Source organism: Crocodylus porosus, unplaced genomic scaffold (genome assembly GCF_001723895.1).
Source record: "Crocodylus porosus isolate Cpor-Errol unplaced genomic scaffold, CroPor_comp1, whole genome shotgun sequence".
NCBI classification, from domain to species: domain Eukaryota; kingdom Metazoa; phylum Chordata; order Crocodylia; family Crocodylidae; genus Crocodylus; species Crocodylus porosus.
The window spans coordinates 49,657,112-49,670,660 of NW_017728947.1; the positions used below are offsets into that span (position 1 = coordinate 49,657,112).

General features: G+C 38.1%; 1 protein-coding gene across 6 annotated transcripts in view; it reads left to right on the forward strand.

The window, feature by feature from the left end:
• The window catches only part of PCNX1 (pecanex homolog 1 (Drosophila)), a 130,438-nt gene that overhangs the window by 44,903 nt on the left and 71,986 nt on the right, over window positions 1–13,549 (forward strand). For 3 of the 6 annotated variants that reach the window (XM_019551439.1, XM_019551441.1, XM_019551442.1), the window contains exon 7: window positions 9,085–9,217. The exons of 2 other annotated variants lie outside the window; for them this stretch is intronic. In XM_019551439.1, the coding sequence (XP_019406984.1) occupies window positions 9,085–9,217 (133 nt within the window). The remainder of the gene's footprint in view (window positions 1–9,084; window positions 9,218–13,549) is intronic. One more of the 6 variants, XM_019551440.1, reaches the window with a different exon arrangement.

Consider the following 13,549-nt stretch of genomic DNA (forward strand, 5'->3'; position numbering starts at 1 on the left):
ATATCTATTTATTATTAATTTTTGTCTTCTCACCTCTTAACCATAAAGGTTTCTGATCAGTGTTCCTTGAGTTCCCCCCCCCCCCCATTTTTTTTGGTGGTGGGGAGGTGGTGGCAGAAGGGCAGGGTCATGGTGTGTATATGTGTGGGGGGCGGGGAACACTATATTATTAGTTAAAATGTTAATTTTTTCATCGCTAAGTTTTCTAATGTGATTTCAGCTTTGGGAATTTTCCTTTCAGAAGTGCTAAGTATGTGTAATATATATATGTACTAGTCAGGAATATATTGTATTTGTACCTAACAAATGAAATTAGATTTGTGATCATTTGTAGTTAAACTAAAAACTGATTTGTTGCCTAATCTTCTTCCATTAAAAAAGCTCTGATGGAGAATTATGAACAAGGTGGAATAAATTTTTTTTCAGGAAACTATCATGCATAATTCTTAGAAACTTCAGGATGTTTTAGTAGATGCATTATAAAAACTATTATGTAAGTCCCTCAGTTGGATTGTAATCAAGCCAGTCTGTTTCTAAGTAATTTTAAATCATTAGTTGTAATCTGTTTATATATGTGCTTTCCTTTAAAGATTTGCTTTCACTGGTTGGTGAAATTGAACTGTTTTTGCAAGCAGATACAGACTTTACACTAAATGTGGTGTTCCTTTTCTAAGTAGCAGGTTACACTATATCTATTACACACTTTTTAATGCAGTTTTATAGTGTAATTGTGTATTCAAGTTCTGAATTTTTGCATTTTTTTATTATTTTAGAAAATGGCAAATTTTTTTTATATTAAATAACTTTTGGCTTGTGATTTGTTAAGCTTCATTTGGCAACCAACTGAAATTCAACAAAATGCATACGAAAATTCTTTAAATATGCAGAACATGCAAGGGGAAATCATATTAAATGCAAAACCATGTTCCGAGTAAACTTTATTAAGCAAAGGAAGTACTAAGTATAGATAGTATGACTAGTTACCCTACCTTTTGCCTGACTGTCGGGTCATCATAGGTCATATTTTGAGAGTTGGTACTAGGAGCCTGTCTGTTATTGTCAGATGAGTCTGGTTGTACTTTTCAGGCTGGATATGTCATTGTGTGTATGCCTGACTGTAATACTTGCAACTAGTATGCACATTGCTTTCTCAATAAAGAACAGAACTCAGGATTCCTGATTTCCACCATTCTCTACTTATGTGCACTACTTGTAGGTGTCACTTCTCCCCTTCCCTGCCTGTAGTGCCTCCTCTATGGGCTGCGGTAGTCTGCTGCTGCTATGAGTTATTAATTTAACCAATATTTTAAAGGGTGATTTATACCTGATGGCCTTAGGTTTAACCTTCCTGGTCTGTGTGAGGTTTAATATGATTCTATGTGATGGAGCTTGCTTCTAGGAAATGAATGATGGACTGAAAAATCAGAATTGGGGGCATACTTACAACTGTAACTTTTTAGCTTACTTGTGTGTTTGCATTGTTCTATACAGAATACTTCATTTAATTTATTTGTGTACTTGAGGCAGCAGGAGAAGTTGCATGGAGGATTTTGTTTGTTTAAGGTACTGTACTGGGGCCAAGAAAAGGTGGATTCTGTTCTTAGCTGTGCCAGTTTTACGTGATAACGGTCATGGGGACTTTTCAGTGTTAACACTTTTTTTCCTGTGGCTTTATTCAGATATAATGAAAGACAAGTAAGGTGTGCAGCAACAGTTGAAAGCGTAAGTTGGGATGGGTTCCCTTTAGACCAGCTGTTGTAAAAGGCTGCCAAAAAGGGGTATGCTTATTCAGGCACTTCATCTTCCTAAGTAGCCACTTCACCCTTGATGGTACTTTCCTGGCTCCTGCTATTATTAATGGTGGCAGCAGCAGATATCTGACTGTGTGTGAACTGAAAGAGTTGTTTCTTAATGTCTCCCACCATATAGTTGAACTCATGCTGTTAGAAAGCACACCACTTTGTGTGGATAATATGGGTGTTTTTCCAGATGGCTTGTTTACCAGGATAGAGTTCTGTTCCTTACAGATGCTCTATCTAGCCCTTATAAAATTACGGTTGTGCAGAGACTTTAGTCTTTTGATGTACTGAAACTGCTTAATGTTCTTTCCAGCCCTGAATGTCCAGTTGCAGGATTTGTGATGCTTTAACTTGTATCTTATTGCTGCAGATCCTGAATAGTCTTCAGTTTGGCTTCTGGGCTGATGTTGGCATGGTAGGATCCTGCTAGAGCAAGTACAGTAAGAAGTGAAATGTATATAACTAAAAAACCTTGTTAGACTTGAAAGGGTAGGTGCTGACTGTTCAGTGTGGTGTAGTTCCCAACCAGAAATCCAGAATTTTTATTGGTAGTAAAAAAGAAATTTTCCTTATGGATAGTGTCTGTACTTAGTGTGCTACCCAGTATTCCACAGAGATGAACGACATGGCTCAAGGGTACTTGGGAGGATGAGGGGGAGGGAAATGCATGGCACTGCATTATGGGATACATAAGCTTAAAAAATATGAAAAACTTTCTCCTTACTCTCATTGGGGAGATTTTTTTCTGAGACTAACTCACCTCGATTGGACTTAAGCCAAAGAGATTTCAAGCTTCCAAAAAAACAACGTACGCGATCTTTTTAAAACCTCCACAATGACTATAGAAGTGAGGTGCTTGTCTGGAAACTTCTTTCAACTGTTTTTATCTATGTAAAAAGTACACTTGTGAACTTTTTTAATTCTCAGAAACTATAGGGCATGGTTATTTTAGAGCTAGGTGTTGGATTCTTCACTAGTATTTTGGTATTGTAATTTATACTGAGCTTGATCTTTCTTGATCATACCTGACTACAATTAAACTTCCTTCATGAGCCTCAGATGTGTTTAGATTTTCTGTTCCTAAAAACAACTCTTGATGTTAATAAAAGGAATGCACACTGGTCTTTGCCAGTTACTGATGGATGCATCTCTGGGATGTAACTTAGGTGTTAACTTCAAATTTTTGCTATATAGAGTGTAATTAATTTGTATTAAATATGACTTCGAGCTGGAGAACTGTAGAAAATATTGTATTAATAACAAAAGCCCTCAAGATCTAGAAGTTGCCACCAGGGAAAAGGCAGTCTTCTGTGAATTCCTGATCTTTTTTTTTCTTATGATCCATCAACCTAGAGTCAAAAATGTGCAAAAACAGCATTGGGTATCAAAACTATATCTTCAGCCATGGGCAACTGGTACCTCCTGAGTCTGGGAGGGCACCCACAGAAGCTGCCAATGGTGTTGGCAGCAGGGATGGGGCTTGCGAGCACCCACAGAAGCCAGCAGTGGTGGTGGGGATGGGGCTTACGAACACCAGCAAAAGCTGTTGGCAGTGGGGACAGGGATCGTTAGCATCCATAGAAGCCGGGGATGGGGACAGGGCTTGTGAGCACCCGCAGAAGCTGCTGGCAGTGTTGGTGGCAGGGACAGGGCTTGTGAGCACCCACAGAAGTTGGGCATGGGAATGGGGCTTGTGAGCACCCCCGGAAGCTGCTGGCAGCATTGGGGACAGGGTTTGCGAGCACCCCCAGAAGCCGGTGGTGGTGGGGAAGGCCCTGTTGGGGGGGGCACGTGGCCCCCTGTGTCTCCCCACCAGTCACCTATGCTTTCAGCATTAATATTTTACAAAAATTGCCCATATTACTGAGAGAAGTTGTATAGTCCTATGTTTAAGGAGGACATTCGACTAAGTTAGTTATTATGAGAGTCCCTAACCTTAAAAAAAAAAAAAAAAAATCTGGATATTCTATTATCGGTCCCTACGTAGGAGTGTAGAAGTTTGAGTTTTATAATGTTCTTTCAAGTAACATGTTAACTCTGCGACATGTGAAGTGAAACAACAAAGAAGGCCCACTGTTCAGTTTTCGGCATCAATACAAAAAAAAATGTCCACCTGATTTCAAATATTTGGTTCAGTAGTCAAAGCAGATTTTGATAGTCATAATTATTCAGTACTAGGTGACATTTTGCCCCTCAGACTGTTTTAGTGACTTCATTTGACATGATTCATCCTCCTCTTAACACTGTTTTTGTTGTTGAGATCAGCCACAACACTCATTTCATTTGAATGCGCTCTCTCCTATGGCTAACAGAACAAAAATTCATTTCTAGAATCTTTGATTGTTTCTATCAAGCAAAATTATTCTTTCCTTTGATGTCAAACTTTGTAGTTGGATTCCAGAATGAACTTTAGGGGGCAGAACCTCTGTTCTAGTCTAAACTGTTATAGCTTTGCAGTGGATTGAACTGATCTTTGTAAAAAGATGGTTAGGCTGAGGAAGTTTCAGCAGCTGGTGTGTGCTTTTCCTGGATGGAATGAAAAGTAAAGAAGTCAGAGCCTGGGCTGGTATGCATAGAAGACAGGTAGTCAGTGAAGGTGTAGACTGAGGAGTCAATGGGTGAGAGACAGGCTCTTTCAGGATTTGTGTCTGATCCATTGACTCCTCAGTCTACATCTTCACTGACTGCCTATCTTGTATGCATACCAGCACAGCCTCTGGCTTCTTTACTTTTCATTCCATCCAGGAAGAGTGCACACTAACTGCTAAAACTCCCTCAGCCTGATTAAGGGTTTTTGAACCCGAAAGCTTGCTTAAAATTTTTTTCCCAAGTATTTAAGTTGGTCTAATAAAAAATATCAGATTCACCCAAAGAACCTTGTCTTGGTCTTTTAAATGTTTTACATTTTGTCCCTAGTGTCTTGCTTACTCTTAGCAGAATATTTTCACTACTAGAGTTCACCAAACTACTGCACTGACTTCAGAACTAATTTCAGCACTTCCTTAGCAAAAATTGAATTGAACCTTTTAAAGTAAAAATAGTGTACATTGTTTTCACCAATTCCATTTTCATTTCTGACGTTTAATTTTTGATAGGAAGCAGTGACAGTGTATGTAAGAAGTGCAACAGAATTCCCTGCACTAAGATGTCAGATGCTTGTCACACTTATAAGTATTATTCTCAAGTACCAAATCTGTAGATACTCTATTGCAAAAGAGAATAAATGATTCATGCTTTAAGTTAGCGTTTTCTTACAGAATATGGTTATATAAAATATATGAACAAATCTTAGTAAGCCTTTATAATAATTCCAGGCTTTGTTGCACAATTAAATATATGTATTTTATAGAATATTACATAGCTAATGCTTCTTAGCTGTGTGTCTGAAAGGAAAGAAGAATGGGGTTAGAAATATAGGTGCAGTAGACGGGATTGTTTGGCTAATGTTCACATATTCCATCAGTATGGATCGGCTGCTTGTTTTTATTTGATCAAGTAATAATTACCATGCTTGTGGTAGGGGAGTTAAAGCTATTAAATTCTGCAGAAATCAGTTTATTTAGAACAGTGGTTTTCAACCTGTGGTTTGAAGGCCCCCGGGGATCCACAAACTGTCTAAGTGGTCTGTGAAATATGACTGACCAATCAAAAGTATGTAAATACCCAAAGTTATAATTCAGAGGGGTCTGCACCTCCATTCAAAATGTGTTAGGGGACCGCAAATGAAAAAAGGTTGAAAATTGCTGCCTTAGAATAAACTTTCATCCATTATGCTGGCAACAGAGGCTTCCACATATATGGTATTATAGTTGTGTTCATAACTCTTTAAATGGACAGTTCCAGTGATTGTGCTGCTGCCAATTGTTGCTGCATGGGTAGAAGCCACTTAACAAAATTTGAAGGCTGTGTTTGTGTTCAGACAGAATTTCAGCAATTAAGAGCCAAGGATTATGGTGTGTTGCAAATGACTTTGTGATCCCTGGGCATTGCCTGTAAAAATTTATAAGTGGAGTTAGAGCTAATGAAGTAGGTTTTAGGATAGTCATGACAACCTTAACACTACATGCAATCTTGACATTTACAGAAACAAATAAACTCCACCTTCTGTATATGTGGAATATATTCTTAGTGTAGAAATACATAAATAATTCAAAGAGGTGAGAGCTATTGTATTCCTTAATAAACAATATTTTTGTATGCTCAGACAAAATTAAGAATTGGTATTGGTCAAAATACATAATGATTCTATGAAATACTGATTTTTAACAACAGCAACAAAAAGTTACTTTGTAAACCCGAAAGGAAACTGACATTTTAAAGTATATCTGTCTCCCTTAAGGTTAAACCACCCCGAGAGCATAATAGGGACTTGGAGTTTTTTCAATGGCAGGAGTTCCTCAGGGTTAATCTTATTCCAGTTTCTCCACATACAAAAATAAGGATAGGTTCAGATAAACAAATACACCCCTTTTTAAACTTAACACTTTGAGCCACATGCAGTGTTTGGAATGTCTTTTAAAATCTGGGGCTGAACTTCTTCAGTATGGCTTTAAATAATTTATTTTAAAACTGGTTTAACTTCCATTTTAAACTGTGACAATTCTTTCTGCATTTCTGGTTTGTTGGATTGAGCTCCTTAATTGCAACGTTTAACATCTAGTTCAATAAAATATTCCATCTGCTGATTCGTAACTGTTCAGTGGTTTGACTGTGACTTCAGGTTAAGGCCTTGTATTTGATAAGCTGTTGCTCCTGCCATCAAAAGAATTAGCAGTTAATGCCTTTCAGACAAACCAGTTGATTGGTCTAGTAGCAGCTTAAAGAGGTTCAGATGTTACATAGACATGTTCAGAATCCTGCATTCATAAACTGTCAAAGAAGTGGCAGTTCAGCCTTGTCTGTATAGGTTATGTTAGTCTAATTATGCGGTCATATATGTTTTTTTCTGCCTCAGGCAGTACACCATATGTGTCTGCTGATTTGTTGTAGATGATGAAAAGTGCAGCGTATACAAGGTGGGGGGGATGGCAGAAACAAACTGTCTCACAGGAAGGGAATATGGCTCTAGAGAACTGGATGTGAATGCTGCCCTGGCTGCAGAGCTGTTATGTGAGGCTAGTCAAGTTGCTTTGTAGGTTATTACTCATTTTCTTGAGTGTCTGACTTGAAAACCTGAGGTTTGATTTAGCAAAAAATGATTCATCTCTAACTGAAGGCATTGGGAGCTGGGATTAGAATGTGTCATATGCAACACGGTGCATATCCAGAGCATTCTTTGCTCTGAAAATGCAAAGTTCTAGGCATCTCAGATTGGGTACCTGAAGTCAGTGGATGGTTTTGACCTTTCTGTGTCTTAATGTCTCTTCAAAATTATGAGATAATACAACCTCATCTCCAAGAGGTGTTTTGAAGCGCGTTCACTAGTACCTCAGTGCTTGACAAATACTAGTCATGAGTTCCATAGAAGAATCTATGAGAGTTTTAATAATTCTGTTCTCAAAGCAGAATAATTTTAAATAATATGTAGTAAATAAGGCATGAAACGCACTGAAAAGCAGAAGAAACAGTATTGAAATAGTCATTGAGTGAGTATCATCTGTCTTGTGCACTGAATGAAAATGGGGTTCTTGTGTAAAATATAAATATAGTTGTGTTAGTGTATTTGCACCAAATGGACAAAATTAAGGTGCCAAAGACTACCTGCATTCTGGCATTTTTTGAGGTTGATTTTGCAACCTTAGAATTCTTTTAATGCAACTCTTTCATAAAGGTTCATAAGCTTTTAAAAAGTAGGCTTCAAACAAATTCCATTATTTGGCATTTAATTTATACCATATGGTTCATTTATGTTATTGGAACATCTAGTTTCACTGCTCAAACTCTGCCACTTAAGTGGAGTAATCTAGAGCAATCATTGGTTGTCTTCCTATCACTGGAGGTGGATGAGACGCTTTGGTGGTGGGTTTCATGGCTATTTGGCAGCAAAAGAATGATGAGACTCGGGAATCTTGGGTTCATTCCAAGCTCTGGAGGGAAACGTGTTTTGTGGCAGTTCATGATTTCTTCCTGTGATTCTTTCATTTGAGTCCTGTAAAAACTCTGGGCTCAAGTCCTGTCTTTTCTTCCCTTTTGCTCCTTGATATAGCTGTAGCCACTGCTCAGGTTTCTCATTCATTTCTTTCCACAGCAAATCCTGGGCACACCCCTCCAGATTGCTGGTCACTTTCTTCCCTTGCATGCTTGACTCCTCCTTGGATGTTTTTTCACTTCACTTCCAAGTCTTTGCCTAGCCTTTTGCCTTTTTCCTTCTCATGCTTATCCACTCCTGCTTTCATCAATTTTATATTTAAATAGGACAGCTTCCTCCTGCCCATGGTCTGGGCCCTATTTGAGAGCATCAAAATGCATCAATACAGAGCTGCAGTTGAAGAAACAGTCCTGCTCAGCCTTAAATTCAGGGTGCTGCTACAGATAGTATTGTCAGATAATTTAGCTGCTAAAAAACAAATGCCTGCTGAACATGTGCTAGCTGATTTCCTCCCCTCCAGAGGCTTATAAGTGGACCACATTTGGCTATTTTTTCATGAAGGTGGTACAAAGACCAATGCATTGCCAAACCAATTCCCTGCTCCAAAGTATGATGGGAATATAACTTTTAAAAATATAAGATCACTGGTGGGGTTTTTAAAAGGATTATTTTGGTGCTTGTTTGTTTGTTAGTTTGTTTTAAAAAGTTCGTTATCCTTGTTCTTGGAAATAAACAAACTGTTTTAGCTGAAGTGTTCCACCCCAAAAAAAATTAGCCAGAAGAAGATTCTTGGCATGGAAAATTTGGCTTGAACAGGCAAAATTGTATTTAAAAAACCCTCAATTTTTTTTAATCATGAAAATTCTGGGCAGCATTAATAAACAGTCTGATAAAACTGGTTTTGAGTAAACTCTTCAAATTACAAGTCTCTGCCCTGTAAAGTTGGAAGGACTCAAAGGGAATATAGGTTTTACTACTTCAATTTTGAATCCTGACTTACTTGATTGTGGGGGTGGAATATGATAAGGTGCATCTGTAAAGGCAATGTAAATGTATGTCTCTAATAAAGATTGTGCTTTATGTTCCTATTTAAGCCAAAATACGAGGCTCCGAGTTATCTGAGCACCATGCAAAAACTGTTTTTATTGCTCCAAGTCAAGTCCGTTAACTTGGGCCAGGGCAAAGAAAAACATCTTAAGTTGCTGTGTTCATATCTGGGATGGGTTCTTATTTGACCTAAAGTCTGTCTTGATGCAGCAGTACAAACCAGTGAGGAGACTGTCACATTTCGCCGTGAACGCAGCACATTTAGGCGTCAGGCAGTCCGGCGCCGGCACAATGCAGGGAGTAACCCCACCCCTCCTACCTTGCTCATCGGATCACCCCTCAGGTACGGTATCTGAATGTTCCACCATATTTAGCATGCATGCAGCAAACACCTTTTCCCCACACCCACCGGTGTTCACAGACAAACTCTTCCTTTTTCCTTCCAACCCTTAATCTTTTTGGGCTGCCACTGCATGTCACTGTGAGTTTGTTGAATTGTGCATGTGTACATAGCACTGTTTTCAAAGGGACCAGGATAGCTTATCTCTAACTTGTTATCCTTGGTTTCAGGTCATCCACATAATAATGAATGAATGAAACTTAAAATGCCTCAGAAGTGTTTCATTTTAGTTTTTTTGTCAAATCTTTCAAGCAAGAAAAATATTGTTAAATAATCAATTCTTCTCTTCCTATTTCCCTCTTGCCCTTTGGGGGAAAAGTGTCGTCATTGTTTCTCAGAGGCTATAAAGGGGTAGGTATCTACAACAGTAAAGCTTAATGTAAACAGGTCATCCAGAAAAAGCTCTAAATCTTAGTATAGGCAGGTCACTGAACAAGAGACCAGCAGTCAATCCTGACAAAAAGGTCTCTCATAAAATAGCACAATTTTAATTTACATGTAATAAAATCTTTTATGTGTGGCACTCCATATGCACCAGCAATACATTTGGTGGACTATACATATACTGTACTTGCATTACTTCTTCCATTTAGCTGCCAAATACTCTTGAAATATAGGAGTTTATATTGGTGTATTCTTAACCATTCCCCCTAACATTCTAAGCATCTAGTATTAGGAGCAGTCAAGTTATATAAAAGTACAAAAACTGACTAAATACATTGCTGAAATGTTTAATATTGTTTTAGCTAAAAGAGGGGTGGGTGCATGTATGGAGGTAAAAACAATGGTTATCTCTTTATGATGGCAACAGTGAAGCAGTCAAAGACTTGTTTCTAAAATATTAAATAATGAGGTGCTACCTTCACATGAGGCATCTGTTTTTCTATTTTTGAGGCAAAAGGGAAGGTTTGCTTAGAAATGTGTATGTTTCCTTCCCATGTTGAAGATAAATTTTAATTAATCAGAGAGAAGCTTGTATTACTAGAATTAGATCAGATTGGTATGTGGTGAAAGGTTGAATTCTGACTTATAAAGGATATAAGTTAGTGAAGTATTTATTGCCTAGCATTCTATATTGTTATACTTAATTAGTTTCTTTAGGGTTTTTACATCATCTAACAATGTATCTTTCTTACTGATATTTGATTATTTGAAAAAAATAAAAAATTTGAACAACTTGTTAGTGAGAGAGGTTGCAACTCCACATTCTCTTTAGTCACCTCTGTTTACTCTGCTCCGTATTTAGTTACTATGTGTTCTCTACTGTTCTGATTGAGCATAAGAGTAACTCTGTCTTTTGGTCTTTAAGAGATCATATAGGCTAATCAGAGCACTATTAATTTCATATCAGCCAGAGGACAATGTGATTCTCCATTGGACTGCATGGAGCAAATTGGGGAGGCTTTGAAGTGCTTAAAACTCGGGGTTACACTCATTTCACGAACTAATGGAAGCACTAAATCTTCCATGGCCTAAAGATGAACGTGAGCATTCCTGAGAGAACTGAACTTTAAAGAAAGTAATCTTCACATAATACGAACACAAAAGGATACATAAAAGAAGTAGAAAATTTCTGGCCAAGTAAATTGTCTTCCACATGCATCATTTTTGCCCATTCCATTTTGTTCATTTATAAAAGATGTCCCGTTTAAACTAAACAAAAAACAACTCTGCATCTAGTATCTTAGATCTCTGAATGTCTATAAAGAAGCATGTCATCATGACTAAATATAAATAGGCTTAAATACATGCAAAGTCAAATGACTGAAGATAATTGTGATGCTGGATGGGAACCCCAATTATTAAATGTCTTTGGCTGACTGGGAGCCAGATATAAACACAAACTTTGTCGCACGAGACCGTAACTTTACAGGAAGAGGGTTGCTGGTTGTGTTTTGTATTTCAAGTGGAATTTGTACAAACTAGCAATTCTTTAAATTTCTGTAGAACTATCCTGAAAAATGGATTCTCCCTTTGTGTGGGTACCTTAGTGTTACTGGGAGCTGTATGCCTACTGAAGAGAGGAAAGACATTTAAAGTGCATGCATGTACGCAGAGAATAGACTAGAGTGTAATGAAAAATGTAGAGACATATGGGGATTTAATCCATTATGAATGGACTTTATTGACTCAGTGCACATACCAAGCATTTCTTTATATAGGTTAATAGCATAAACAAATTTCTGTCTAGTTCTTAATATTAATCATCTCTACTGCTTCCTGCTTTAAACTTTTACATAATTAGTTAACCTGTAGTTGCCCTGAAACTGCTTTAATTTAATACTCTTACCAATGACACTTTTTTTCTCCTCATGTCTTGGCTGTACCATAAAATTTACCGTATTTACTCAAATACAAAAGATGTTTCCCTCCCCCATCATCACTGGGGGGACAAGCCCCTTGTCTTATAATCGCATACAAGGCAACCTCATTAAATACATTATCTGTCATTAAACTGCTGCCAAAAGCAGCATGTGGTCAGTAATAGAAACCAACTACAAAGTTAATTAAAAGCAGCGAACATTGTGCATGACTATAAAATGTGTGACCCATATGGGGTAAACATACTAATTGGAACCTACCACAGGGATAGGTTAGTGCAGCCCATTTGAAGGAGACACATGGTAGTGCCCATTGCGCTTATCCCCCTTCAACACAGACTCTCTTTTTCAAGTTATGGTAAGCCACTACACTGCATACATTTACTTCCTCTTCACTCCTACAGCTGAGCTGGACCCTTTCCCATTTCCAATGTTTTCTGTTTCTTTACCAGCCTTAAATATCTGACAAACATCACCAAGTGGGGCTGCAAGTGGTTCACTCAGAATCCCCCTGTTGCCCCCCTCTTTCAGCCTGTTTCATGTGACTAGGTAGTCCCACCCTCCATGAGGTGGAGCCCAGATAAGGTTGTCCTGTGCCATCTGCATATAAAGTTTTGGAGGATCCCAGGACTCATGACAAGAACACTTGGTTCAGTCATGAGTGTGGGGGGGGTAGGGACAGGTAATTAATTAGCATATGGATCCTTCTGGGGCCATGGAGTACCTGGAGTACATGCACCTACTGAGCAGTGCTTAGCTGTTGGGTCACCATGGCTTGAAATGCTGTTGACTCTGCTGGGGCCCCAGCCCAATGAATTGTATAGTGAATCATGAGCCTTTTGGCTTTGACTATATCATGTATAGTTTGTATTGTATATATATTTATCTGGTAGGGGAGATGCCATGATCATTATCTTGGCCTTGAATGACAAGTGTAGCTGGAGGGTGAAGGACTCTCCGTTGCACTGCAGGCATACTGACCCCTGTGAAAGTCTACAAATGCTTCTAAATGCAAGGGTCTCTCGACTACACAATTCATAGTTATGTGGGATTGCTTTGGGGCTTTCACCCTAGCTTGTTTCTTCAGCCTTTGACTTAGCCCCTACTCTTGCTTGCCCCTATCTGAACTCCAAAGCCTCCAGGCTTGGGCCTTGCACATAGGATGCCTGTCATGAATCTGAGAGTATCTGAAGCCCCAGACTGAGTCTGGCTGGTAGGATATCTGCTTGTGTTAGTGACATGCAAACTTGGAACTGATTTGGCCCTGGAAACAACATTTTATTAAATAAAAATAAAAAGTATAGTTTCTACTGCAGATAAGTAAGTACCAAAATGCTACTTAAAAGTGTGATTATGGAGTACTTGTACTAAAACTTGCAGCAGTTTAAAAAAGGAACAGTGCCTTAGATGAACTAAGTCTATGTGTAATTTGCCTATATGCAAGTTTTGCCCCTTTCTTCTATGTGTTCAGGGAGAGCAGGGGTCTAATAAGTAAGGAGGGAGGGAGAAATTGTTGGGGGCAAAAGAACCTAACCCCCTAGATTTATTTTTTCTGTTGTAGCAGTGGCAGGAAAATTCAAGGCAAATCTCCTTAAATTAAATTAAATCTCCTGTAATTAGATTCTATACCTGTGAAATTATAACATTTACACATTTTTTTTTCATATATAGAATCTAATTATTGGGGGGGTGTCCTTTTATATTCAAGTAAATACAGTAGCTGTCACAGGTGATCTTTAAAAGGCCTGTTCAATTCTACTTAATATTTTCTATATTTCTAATAAAGGTGCCTCTGCTTTGGTCAAATATTCTGTTAACACAGACTGGTGACATTGAGTAACTGTGCATTTAGTGAACCCCAGAGGGCTTTCAAATTAAATCTTATGTAGTAAATTGAGACTTGTTTTTTAAACTAGGTATGTTCTAGTTGCATAATTTAAAAAAAAAAAAAAAA